This window comes from Triturus cristatus, chromosome 7, assembly GCF_964204655.1.
Source record: "Triturus cristatus chromosome 7, aTriCri1.1, whole genome shotgun sequence".
Classification (NCBI taxonomy): Eukaryota; Metazoa; Chordata; class Amphibia; order Caudata; family Salamandridae; genus Triturus; species Triturus cristatus.
The window spans coordinates 886,645,065-886,657,415 of NC_140590.1; the positions used below are offsets into that span (position 1 = coordinate 886,645,065).

The 12,351-nt window shown below is 45.4% G+C and overlaps 1 protein-coding gene across 1 annotated transcript in view; it reads left to right on the plus strand.

The window, feature by feature from the left end:
* HMMR (hyaluronan mediated motility receptor) overlaps positions 1 to 10,642 on the plus strand; it is a 415,301-nt gene extending 404,659 nt beyond the window's left edge. The window contains exons 21-22 of the mRNA XM_085617832.1: positions 7,658 to 7,790; positions 8,590 to 10,642. Coding sequence (XP_085473958.1) covers positions 7,658 to 7,790; positions 8,590 to 8,612 — 156 coding nt within the window. The 3' untranslated portion in view covers positions 8,613 to 10,642. The remainder of the gene's footprint in view (positions 1 to 7,657; positions 7,791 to 8,589) is intronic.
* Positions 10,643 to 12,351: the final 1,709 nt, after the last annotated feature.

Sequence of the window (12,351 nt, forward strand, 5' to 3'; positions counted from 1 at the left end):
GTGGGGTACGTTGGGGCAAAGAAGGGGCGTGCTGTGCAGAAGAGAACCATCTCCCAATGGGTTAACCTCTGCATTTAGCTCTGTTACGCTCTGGCAAAGAAACAGCCTCCTGAAAGTCTCAGGAGCTCATTCTACCAGAGCTAAGACCGCCACCATGACTCTCCAGCGTGGTGTCTTGGTCCTTGACATCTGCCAGGCAGCCACGTGGACATCCCTGCACAAGTTTGCCAAGCATAGTCGCCTAGACAATGCGGTCCATAGGAAAGGCCTCCTTGGCTGTTCAGTCCTACAGAACTTTCTGGTTTAAGCTTTTGCGCAGTCCCTCCTCTGGTGATCGTATTGCTTAGGTATGTGTTCAAAGGTAAGGAATCTACAGCTAGATGACTATCAGATGGACATGTTACTAACCTTCAGTAACGCCTTATCTGGTAGAGACATGGTCTGGCCTCTGTGCCGCTGGTGATGTAGCTTTGTTTCTAACCTGGTACACCCTTTGCCCTCACCTTAACCCTTGGAGCTTGCCTCCCAAAACAGTGGCCCGCCTGTGAGCAGCCACCAACCGAGGTGCCCCATTGGCTAACCTTGGCACCCTGCAGTCTGCACCCAACCACCCTAGTGCCGCTGGCAGTGCACATGGAGTGCTAACCTGAACCTTGCAGAACCTTGTTTCTAAACCATCCTCTTCCCCCTCCCCCCAACTCGTTACCAAAAGTTTACTTATCTTCAAACTGAACACTACTTTTTTTTCTCTGTAGGATTGCATGGTGAATTTTTCTCTTAAATGTTCCAAGTTTTGTAACTGTCTTGTACTGCGACAAAGTAACTCTCTCTTCAGTTGAGTTAACCTGCTTACTGATGTACTGCAATCCCTAAACTGTGTGGTTAGTTTGTTTTGCATCAAGTTAGAAAAGGAACTGAAAAGTAACAAAAGTAATCTAAAGTAATTGCAAGTATTCTAAAGAGTAAACAACCCCTTTTCACTACTGCAAAGTAACTTGTATGCCTCTATAAAAACCAGTACACACCGTATTTTGAAAAGTATTTTATTGACGATCACCATCTGCTACTCAGTAAACCTTGGTTCTAGTAATAAAAGTAACAAAGTACCTTTTTGGGCAAACAATTGGTCCCTGCCTAACTGCCTAGCTCCCTAACTTCATGAAACATGAATCTTCTTACCTCAAGTTTCGACGAGACCTTAAAACCTGGCTATTCACTCAGTAATCAGCCCAGTTACTTAGTCTACAGTTGTGGACACACTTGCGCCGGGAATCCTTGTCTAGGGTAGCTGTGCGCCATATACATTTAATTATAATAATAATTCAAACTTTGTGTGACATTTCTTGCCTGTGTACAATAAATGCTTAACACTACCATCAGATACGCCTGACTGCTCAAGCACACTACCATAAAAGAGTAAGGTAAAATATACTTTAGTCTCTGCGAACCCTCTGGGGGTTCACTGGACTCTGTGCACACTATACCTTACTTTGGTATAGTATATACCGAAAGTTTCCTATACCCCCCCCCCCCCCCCCCTCTGGCTGCTTGCCATCAAAACAGCCTTTAGAGGCAATCACTTCAGTCAGAAGGGTGAGCAAAAGCCTACTTAACTGACCATCTTCCCTGATATGTTGGTGTTTTGCACTAGGGTCTTTTTCTTACTAAAGGTGGTAACCCTATTCCTCGTGGGGCAATCTGTCACCTTGCTCACTTTCTATGCTCCTCCGCACTCCTCTAAAGAGGAAAAGCGACTCTACAGTCTGGACCCAAAAAGAGAATTGTCATTCTACCTTGACCGCACTAAAGATTCCCGGGTAGACAGCCAACTTTTCGTGGGGTACGTTGGGTCAAAGAAGGGTTGTGTGGTGTCAGAAGAGGACTATCTCGAGATGAGGAGTCCTCTGCAGCAGAATGTGCTATCCTCTGGCCAAAAAAACAGCCTCCTGAAGGCTTAAGGGCTTATTCCACCAGAGCGAATGCTGCTACCACGGCATTGCAACGTGAAGTTCAGTCCTAGACAATGGCCAGGTAGCAACGTGGGCATTCCTACACTTATTTCCAAAAACACTGCTGCGTGGACGGTCCGTTCCGAAGGCTCTGCCTTTTTGGCTGCTCTCTCCTGCAGGACTTCCTCATCTAACCAAATCCGCAGTCCTGCCTCTAGGGATGGTATAACTTGGATATTTATTCAGAGGTAAGTAATCTGTCCATGTCTATCAAATGTACAAATTACTTGCCTTCGGTAACGCCTTATCTGGTAGAGGCATGATCTCACTGCAGAATCCTTACCCACCCATCCTCTGCACTGCAGACAGGTTTTTAGGGTCGGGGCTGATCCCTTTCAGGGACCTAGTTCTAAACTCCTCTGTTAGTACACTTCATGGTTCCGTGCTCCTGTTGTGAAAAGTAACTGACATTCGCACGCTGCGGTGGTGCCTATATAAGTGCCGTGAGTCTCTTCCAGCGCGGACGATGTCAAGCGGAGCCAACAGACTACACCTACTGGCATGTAAGGGTATTATTTGAGTCTTCCAGATTCAGTCTGATGCCTGGGAAATTCAAAGGTAAGCAATCTGCAGTTAGATCATGTCTGTAACAGATAAGCTGTTACCGAAGGTAAATAACTTGTCTGTTCTGCTGAGTGAAATGCTGGACTCCTGCATGGCTTTCTGCCGATGCCTCATTAGGCCCGAATTCTGAATATCAGGACCGGTCCGGCCCAAATAGTCCTAGTGTCCCTGGAATGGACAGATGCCGCCGCGGGGCCAGATATTGTGAAGGCCACCCCCCAGGAATTCTTATGTCATACACTAGATAGGCCTATAAGGAAAGGCGGAGGTCTGGCAGTAATTTATCATTCAATCAAGGCAGCCTTCCAGCCAATTCCCATAGATGCTTGTGAGGCCCTATTTTTCAACCTTAGTCTCACCCATCACCATTCCGTTAAGGGATGTCTGTTATATAGGCCGTCGGGAACAAGAAATTCCTTTTTAGCCTCCCTGGGTATTCTAATGGAAGGGGCGCTTTCAGAGGCCTTCAGTCATGGGAGACCTTGTTCCATTTGGAATTGAAGGAGGAAACGGATACTATGACGTTGAATGACCTGATGCTGAGTGCAGACTTGAGGCAGCAGGTAGTAGGCGCCACGCACAGGGGAGGCCATACCCTAGATGTGATCTTTTCCAATCAACCTAATCTGTTTCCAGGGCCTCCTCCCTCTGGTATGATCCGATCACTTTGTTGCCCAATTTGAGATATTAACTGAGCCATATAAGAGAAGCACAGGCTTCAAGGATTGTATAAGAATTAAGAGCCTGGAATAATTTGACTGGAACCACCTTTAACGAGCTGCTAGCCTCCTCGGCAACTCGATTGCCATTGGAAGTGGAAGGGGCCTGCCAAAGAGAGACTGGTTGCAGCAGGTGTGTGACAGACTGGCTCCAAGCAAAGTCCTGCGTCCTACGAGAACACAACCCTCCGCCCCCTGGTATTCTGAGGAGCTCAGGAATCAAAAATTTATTTGTAAACAGAGCGGAAGTGGAGAAGTAATTACAGGGAAACCGAGAAAAAAGCTTAAGGCCAGCTTGCAGACCTATAAACAGGGAATTGCGGCAGCCAAACACAAATACTTTGCTGCACAGATTACAGAGTCCAAGAATTCAGTGAAAGAACTGTTTAAGACTGTCGTCATGCTGGCCTCGCCCAAGCCGGTGATAGTTCAACCCAGCCAAGCGCTCTGTGAAGAATTGGCTAAATTCTTCCTGTCCAAGGTGGAAGCTATCTTCACGGTATTCAGCAAAGTGAGCACTGGCAACACGTCAAATGAGGCCCACTGCCCCTTGCTTGATAAATTTCTGTCTCTCTCCCTGTGATGCACAAGATTCTCATGGAGGTCAACTCTGGATCTCCGTATGATCCCTGCCCCGCAAAGGTGGCTAAACTGGCCCCAGGCCCGATAGCAGATCTTCTAACGTTAATTTCTAATTCAATGTTTGAATCAGGCCATTTTCCTAGACAGTGGAAACAGGCATCCATCTTGCCCCTCTTTTATAAAAAAAAAAAAAAAAACCTTCCCGCTAATGACCCGAATAAATTTCGGCCAATTGCCCCCCGCCTTCCCCCCCGGTGAAACTGGTCGAAGATTATGAATAGACAACTTAGTCACTTCCTTGGTGAGACACAAGTGCTTGACCCCACTCAATATGTTAGAAGGATGCTTTCGGGAGTGTTAGCAGTGGGCAGTTGGATGGCTCAGAATTGCTTTAAGCTAAATTCGGACAAAACGGAGGTGATATTGTTTGGCAATAGCACTAATTTCTGGACTCCTTCATGGTGGCCCGACTCAATGGGCACTCCCAGTCCCAACCAGAAAGGTAAAAAACTTGGGCATTATACTTGATGACAAACTTACCCTAGAGCCTCAAGTGAATGCAGTGATATCAAAAACTATGTATGTCATCAGAATGTTGAGGAAAGTGTTGCCCTCGCTGCCTTGGGAAAGCAGGCAAACGGTAGTTAGGGCCCTTGTGATGGCCAGATTGGATTACTGCAATGGACTCTATCTTAATGCACAACTAAGAGTGTTAAACTGCAGATTCGGCAGAATGCGGCAGTCCAACTGCTCACAGGCTCCTCAAGATTTTCCTCAGTTTCTAATGAGAGGAAAGCTCTACATTGGCTTCCAGTCAAAAGCCGAGTGTGTTTCAAGGCTCTTTGCCTGGCATTTAAGGCTTTACATGGCTTGGGCCCAGACTTTCTAAAGCTCAGATTACAATGGTATGTCCCGGAAAGAATCTTGCGATCCAAAGAAGCCAAGTTGGCGCGGGTGCCATATATAAAGAAAGCCCGATGAGGGGGCAAAAGCTTTGTTTATGGTGCAGCTAAAGCATGGAACGAGTTGCCTCTCTATCTTAGGACCATGACAGATCTTTGGTTATTTCGTAAAGGTCTAAAGACGTGGCTCTTCTCGCAATGAGTAAGTGCGCTCTCCACTGTTCATCGGTTTTAGTAGACTCTGAGGAATCAGATAGCGCCAGGACACCTCCGGGTATTTGTCTCGTTCTAGAAGTGTCATAAAAAAAAAATTGGGCACAATTTGGTATCTACAGCTCCTGGACTGGAGTATCTATCTTCCAGTCTCCACCATCATGCTTGGAGAATTATTGGTAATAGTGGAACATTTTCGACAATCATCCATAGGTGGTAGATGTCATTGTGGTGGCTAGGCATCACTCTGCAAACTTTAAATGCCTGAGAGGTTTGTGATTGGTGCTGCACATGCCAGATTGACCCCCTCAAATTATCGGATTTAGTTAGTTTTGTGTCTCACCTGGCAAGCCTTTGCGCACAGTTAAAGGGTACCTTTTGGCTATATTCTGATCCCGAACCAGCACTGGTTGTGATGCGTTCTTTTTTTTTTTTTAGACCTGCAAGACTTGCTGCTTCCCTCTCCCTTTCACATGCAACAGTGTGACCAACATAGTCCTTTCATTTTTGATGTACAATCCTTTTGAGCTGCTTCACAGCTGTCCTTTGCGGCTTCTCACCTTAAACTGTTTTTCTTTGACCTCACAGCAGCATGGAGACTGTGCTTCAGTATCATTAAACCACTGTACACCACAACCTACCCAGATAAACTGGTCCTGCGTTTACAAGCATCCTTCTTGCTATTGCTGACACTTTCATGTTGGTCAATCACTCTGCTGGGGTTGTATGCTCAGTCTCACTCCACCAAGGAAGAGGAGACACTCAATCACTTGAACCCAAAGAGTACTGAGCTTTCCCATGGATTGCACCAGAGAACACCGGGTGGACGATCCACTGTTTGTGGGGTTCGCTGGTGCCAAGGAAAAAAAAAAGCAAGGCCGTGCAGAAACTGATAATCTCCCACTGGATCGTACTGTACTGCTTGGCCAAAAAGCAGCCTCCAGAAGGACTCCGAACACCTCCTACCAGGGCCAAAGCATGTGCATACAGAGTTGATGTTCCTGACATCTGACAGGCAGCTATTCGGACATCACTCCAAATAGTTGCAAAGCACTACTGCCTGCGTATCCAGGATTGCAGAGGGGCGTTTTGCCCAATCGAAGAGGGCTTTTTAGTTTGTTCCCAGACCCACCTCCTAATTGGTACAGCTCAGGGAAAGCATTCTTTGGCTAGAAGTCACTATCAGAAGAACAATATACTGAGCTTCTGTAACGCTGTTTCTGGTAGAGACTCTGGTAGATTCTGCACCAGTTAAACCTGTTCTCTAAGTTAAGCCCTAAGATTCCAAATTTGCACAGCCAACTGACCATGAAACGACAAGTCAACGCAGGCCCTTCCTGCTTCTGCATACTTTGCGTGCTCGGCAGAATCTTCAGGTTGGTTCCACCCAACACCCAAAAGACCATCACTCGAGCCCTAGTCACCAGCTGCCTCAACTATGGCAAGACCCTCTACGCCGGCATATCCACCCAGCTCTTCAGAAGACTCTACACCATACAGAAATCTGCAGCAATACTCATCCTGGACTGCCCAAAATGAACCCACATCACCCCCCACGTGAGACCTCCTCTGGCTCCCACCCAGAATAGATGCCAGTTAAAGTTCCTCATGCACACCTAAAAAGCCCTCCATGACCTAGGACCTCCATTCCCCTTCTCCACTTCCACCAACCCTTGACTCGTCTTTCACCAATCCTCGCTTCCACTTCCTCTCTAGACACCTTTGCTCCTCTTCACTTGCCCTTGAGCACACCATGCAGTCGTGGGTGTTCCTTCTCCATCACTGCCAAGATTGAAATTACCTTTCCCCCCCCCCCCTCCAGCTCCTTACAGCCCCCTCTCTGACAGACTTCAGAAAGACTCAGCCTGGCTCTTCAGATACAGTGCCAGATACTGCTAGGGGTGGCAGTGTTGTGCTTTACAAATGCCGTATGATTAATAGAGCAATGGAAAAGTGCTTCAAGAGCCAATTGGGTGTTGGACTCGTGACCAAGATACTGGTGCTTGGAGGAGCAATGCTTCACCTAAGAGAATTGGCCTCCTAACATAGAATAGCCATCATATACCACTGCAATTGTAAATAACCTATGAATTTTATTGGACTCCGCTCAACTATATCCTACAAATTTAATATGGTGGTCGGGGGGTTTGAGGGAGGGAAGTCATGGAGACCCAATTTGAAAGGTAATATTTGGAGCTTCCTTTGACCAACCATGCCTACTTATAGGCAGTGTAGTATGTACCCGGTCTAATTATACTGCTGAGAAAAGAAGTTTGCAAACCGAGTGACGAACATGAAGGCCCAATACTAGTCCAGCCAAAAGGTTTTGATCCAAAGGTTTTATTATCCAGCTTTCCACATGTTGGATTTGTTGATCTAGCGAGAACTCAATTTTGAATTGTTTGTTCCATTCTTATGTCATTCCTGTTAGCCTTAAAACTGCATTAAAACGTCCTAGTGTGTGTAAAATAGTCCAGACTGTGGATGTTATGGGAGAGCTTCATTTCTTTCAAGTGTGTTCAGGTGCGTATGCACGTGCATGCTGACCTGCAGTGGCAGCTGCATTGAATGTTCAGTCACACCACCTTCATTTTTAAATGCAATGCCATGCAAATAGTTGCTTAAAACATACAAATTATTTCTCCATTTGTGTTTTTCTCTCATGCAGGAGGTGGCAAAGTTGCGTAGTCAGCTGTCAAAAGAAAAGCCAGCTGCACAGGGTGGAAGACGGTTGGACCTCTCAAAGTCTTTCCAATGCGAAAGCAAGGAAAATGTCGTTCCTAAGACGCCTCTAAAAGAAGGTGAGGTTGTAATTTTGTTATGGGTTGGCAAGATGTATTTTACCCTCTACGACCGCTGCAAATGTAGACTAATGTATTTCAGCTGTGTTAAGCTAAAGATATAAATGAAATCCATTGTTTTTATCGTCTGTCGTGATTGGTGTTTACAGCAATAATAATTTGCTGGATGCTTAGATTTTTGAAAGATCATGCATTGTAGGAGTTTACTGAGAGAATTGTGAGTAAATCCAATAAACGATGTTTTAAAGGTTGAGGCCACTATTGTTTCAAACTTCTTGCTGGTGAATATTTGCTTGGTAGACTGCAGTGGAGCAGAGCCCAACAAGCGGGCCACAAATGACCCCCTTTTTACACTCGATCAATGTCCTAATGTCGATTAATAGCATGGACTGGTACATGATGTGATGGCCCGAAGGTAACTGCTTTGAATTGGGAAATAAGCAGACGTACGTACTGGATAGATATTGCCCTGTCAGTCGCAAAGACTGGCTCCTGGAATCTACTCGCAGGCAAGTTATCGGACGTGCGAATGTCAGTCGTGGGACCCTGGGTTATCGAGCAGTGTGCTGCAGAGATTTTGAGCTTTAAGTTAACAAGGCTAAAGTACTGACATCGTTTGGGATAGGCTTTAAGATTGAGATTTGTTTATTCAAGTGCATGAATATTATCTTTTGCCGCTCTTTTCTTCCGGTATTGAAAGTTTTTGGGTACTTGTAAAAACGTGTGTTTTTATCTTGGCTGCATTCTTGTGGACTGCCCCTCTGATTCTTATATGCACCATTTCCTTTTTTTGTTGCAGGAAACAGGAAAGTGATGGTTTAATTGTGGCCGACCGTTACCATGCAGAGCAGCCAGCATGAAGCTCCATTAATGAAGACTGCCCACTCTCTTTGGATTTGTGTTACTTTGTTTGAAGTCCTGTCTTGAAAGGGTCTATTGTATGGACTAAGGATATCTGGTCCAGGCATACGGCTGACCTAGTTTATGTAAATGTAGCTAATCTTTGTTTGCATTGTCGAATTTTAATTGTTAGTTTTGTGGTCCTGACTTTTAGCTGCCAACCCTCGCCCAGACAGAGTGGCGCTCCTGTGATTGTATCCCAATGTACCCACTTGAAATGCCTATACTTGGTCTTCCTGGGTGTTCTGGGAAATATCTTATTTAATAGGCTCGATTATCTGTTTAGGCAGTGTTACTGGGACTAGAGAGATCATTTTCAGAGCGTGATCAAGGCAGTGGGTTTAATAGGATATTTAACATTTTGAAAATTTACATTTGTAGCAAGAATTGTTTACATTAACTGCTACAAGCTGAGCATGAAATGACCTTTTCTTGTGTTTTGCAAAATTGGTAATCTCGCATTCATAAATCCCTTTCATTTTACTGGTCAGCGGGTGTAACGCCTATTAACCTGTAACTTCTACTTGGCCTTTAAACTTGTAAATACATTTACGTTTCACTTGGGTATGGGGAATAGTTTTACATATGTGATGGAATCACTATTTCCACGTTTATTGCTACGAATTGTGTACATTTTTCATACAGATTACAGGTTAATTCAAGCACAAACTAGTGTCATTACACGGTTGTATATATCCTTGCACAAACCACGGACGTCACCTTGTTTCCTTTTTTATTCCTCTTCAAAAATATTTTTAGCACCAATTTTTATGAAATGATCTTTCACTTAAGTTTGAGCTTTTCTTTTCTATTTTTTGCTGGGGTGTGGAGTGACTAATCACTTTGGGATTGCTTCCTATATCAAATTGAGGTATACTTGTTTTTCCCTCCTTCAAAACGGTTGATACAGGCTGTGCGCTCCTGATCGTTAAATGTTGGGCAAGTGTAAACGCCATTCGCTGTGAAAATCTTGGTTTTGGACTGCCTAAACTGAAAATACAATTCTTGATTCACAGAAATCACGGCTCTCTGTGAAAATCAGCTGCCATGTTAGCCGCTTTTACTCTCGATTTCGTTTTCTGCGGAACGGATGTTGACTTTAGTCTTTCTAAATTTTCCTTATTCTCTCCGGTAGATGTCTTTCAGTGGGTTCAGTTGTCCTCGAGGTTAGCATGCAGTATTTGTTTACTTACAAAATGTTCCCTGTCCTACTGCCTCTGTCTGCGATCTGGCTTTGGCCCTGTCTCTTCATATTTATTTTGTTGACTGCACGCTATCTACAGAACGTGTGCTCATTTTAGTATCGCTTGACCTGTTGTGGCTTGTGGAGGAGCCTGCAAGCAAAAAGTGACCTATCAGCCTTTAATTCCTTATTAGAGGCGCGAGTCAAATTGCTTCCGTTTCCATGGTCTTTCCTGGCCCCCTCTGAAGAGAGAACGCAATCGGTAGAAAGGCAGTGTAGCGTCGGCTGCTCTGTTGATGCCTCCTGGGCGAGGCGGTGTTGCATATACTGCCTCTGTAGAACCCTTTGTTTCTTATCGTGTCTTCGGTGTTCCGCCACAGGAGCTGCACGTCTGACTTGTTGAATGCTGGATATCGAGCTGCATTGCTATGCCACATTTTACATTGCTTCAAACCACGTATTTGACAAAGTGGTAATGAGCCCCCTTAATGTTCTTGTTGGTTCACATGGTTATTTTCCTTTATTTTTCTGTCCTGAATGAATCGTGCTGAATTTTACCTTTAATAACCATTGTATGTTGTCATTTTACATGTTGAATGTGACAGGAGGATGTAATCTCGTTTTTATATTTGTTGTATGCCTGTAACTGTCCAATTAAATGCTTCTGAAATCGTTAATTTATTTAAGATGTAAATCATGATTACTGTATGGGATAGCATCTGGAATGCTTGTGCATTTTTAGCGGTTAAATAAATATTTTTTAGATCCACTCCTTTTGTTTGCATGTCTGTTACCATTCAAGTCTAAAACGTGTTGCTTTCTTTCCAATGTGGTTGTAATGGCGATGCTGTATATGGCTTTGGCTGCTTAAGAGGGTGAACTGAACAATTTTTGGAAAACAATGTACAAAAACAGCGAATTTGTGTGGGTGAATAAATGCGCTCGTGCAGTACCAATTGGAGGCTTAAATGGGCTATGAAGCAATCTATAATATTGAGGCAACCGGGGGATGACTAGTAATACCATTGTAATTAGTTGTGGGAAAATCAGTATTTGAGTTTAACTGTCGTACAGTAAAAGAAAACCATTATCAACCTTTACTCCTGCATCTAGTCCCTTTACTCCTTTCTATGCTGACCAAAAATGCTTTAACTTTCCAGACACCCATGGGGAAGGTTCAATTTCATTCCAATGCTTTTTGGCCCTCTGCGCAAAAGCCTGCCAACTATGCATGTCCGGTTTTACAAATGCAGAAGAAATTGCTTGTCCCAGTTTTATGAGCAGTCTCACTTCCTCCAGACTCATTTAAATGTCCTGTTCTTGTCCTGCGAGACTAGAACTTTGCACTGCAGTCTTGGTTCCCTCAGGCTCTGCCTCCTTTACAAAGAAGACAGGAGTGCATGCCAAAGCAGTGGAATACATGGTCCAGCTCTTCCACCAGGTTGGTGATTTATCAGGTCTGACAGAATTGTCCTTTCGAATAGTCTTAAGGATATGCCTGCCTTTCCTCCTATTAACCCTCACACACCAGAACAAATTTTAGAAGAGCATTTGTTCATCCTACTACAGGAGGTACACCGGTTAATCCGAGTGTGCTGGATTCTCAAACAGTTTATTTCTGCTTCATGCTTGTTCTAAAAGATCTGGGACTGTGGCCTGTATCTGAAAGACACGTTCGTGATAGATTCCGTACCTTAGAATATCCCCAGGCATCAGGCGATCTGAAAAGTTTTCATCAGCAGTTCCCCTGCGCGTCGGTAGACGTCTTACGGCTCCGCGTAAGTCGCTGGCGTCTTAGTCGCCGAGATGACGTCGCTGGAGCTACTTAGACGCGCCCACGCGTGCTGACATCAGTTTCTTTTTCCGCGCCAGCATGCGCAGAACCGGAGAGAGCAGTACCAAAGTCATTTTTTCACTGAGTTTTTGGAAATTTTTGTCAAAGTATATATCACTCTACAGGTGCATAGGGATGCCGATTTTAAGTCCTGCACAGCCTGTCCCTCCATGATGTCGGTGACGGACCTGCACCGTGAGTCCTTACTGCCTAGGGCGCGACCACGACTGGGTCGTGCCCTCACTGCCGGGCCATGGCTCTGAAAACTTTGCGGGAGCGGTCCCGAAAGTGGCTGGAGGCCCGGGAGTCGGCTCCACGGCCAGGACCTTGAACGGTGTGGAGCAATCACCATCCTTCGAAGTCTTCGCACTCTGAGTCAGGTAAGGCGAAGCACAAGAAGGCGAAGAAGCGTTGTAGCTCTTAGACTTCCCCTAGCCGGTCGCGTGACGTGGCTAACGGTGCAGGTGGTGCTGCCCCTGCGGCTCCGGCAGAGCCTTAGCAGTTGCAGATGGGCTACCTGCCCTTTCCGGGTTCATCAGCGAATGTCTCAGCTGCAGCAGTTCCTGTCGGCCATGGCGCTTGTCTTGGGACCGTCCGGCCCCACTGGTGCGCCTTCATGCCCGGCAGCTGAGTCCTCGTTCTTC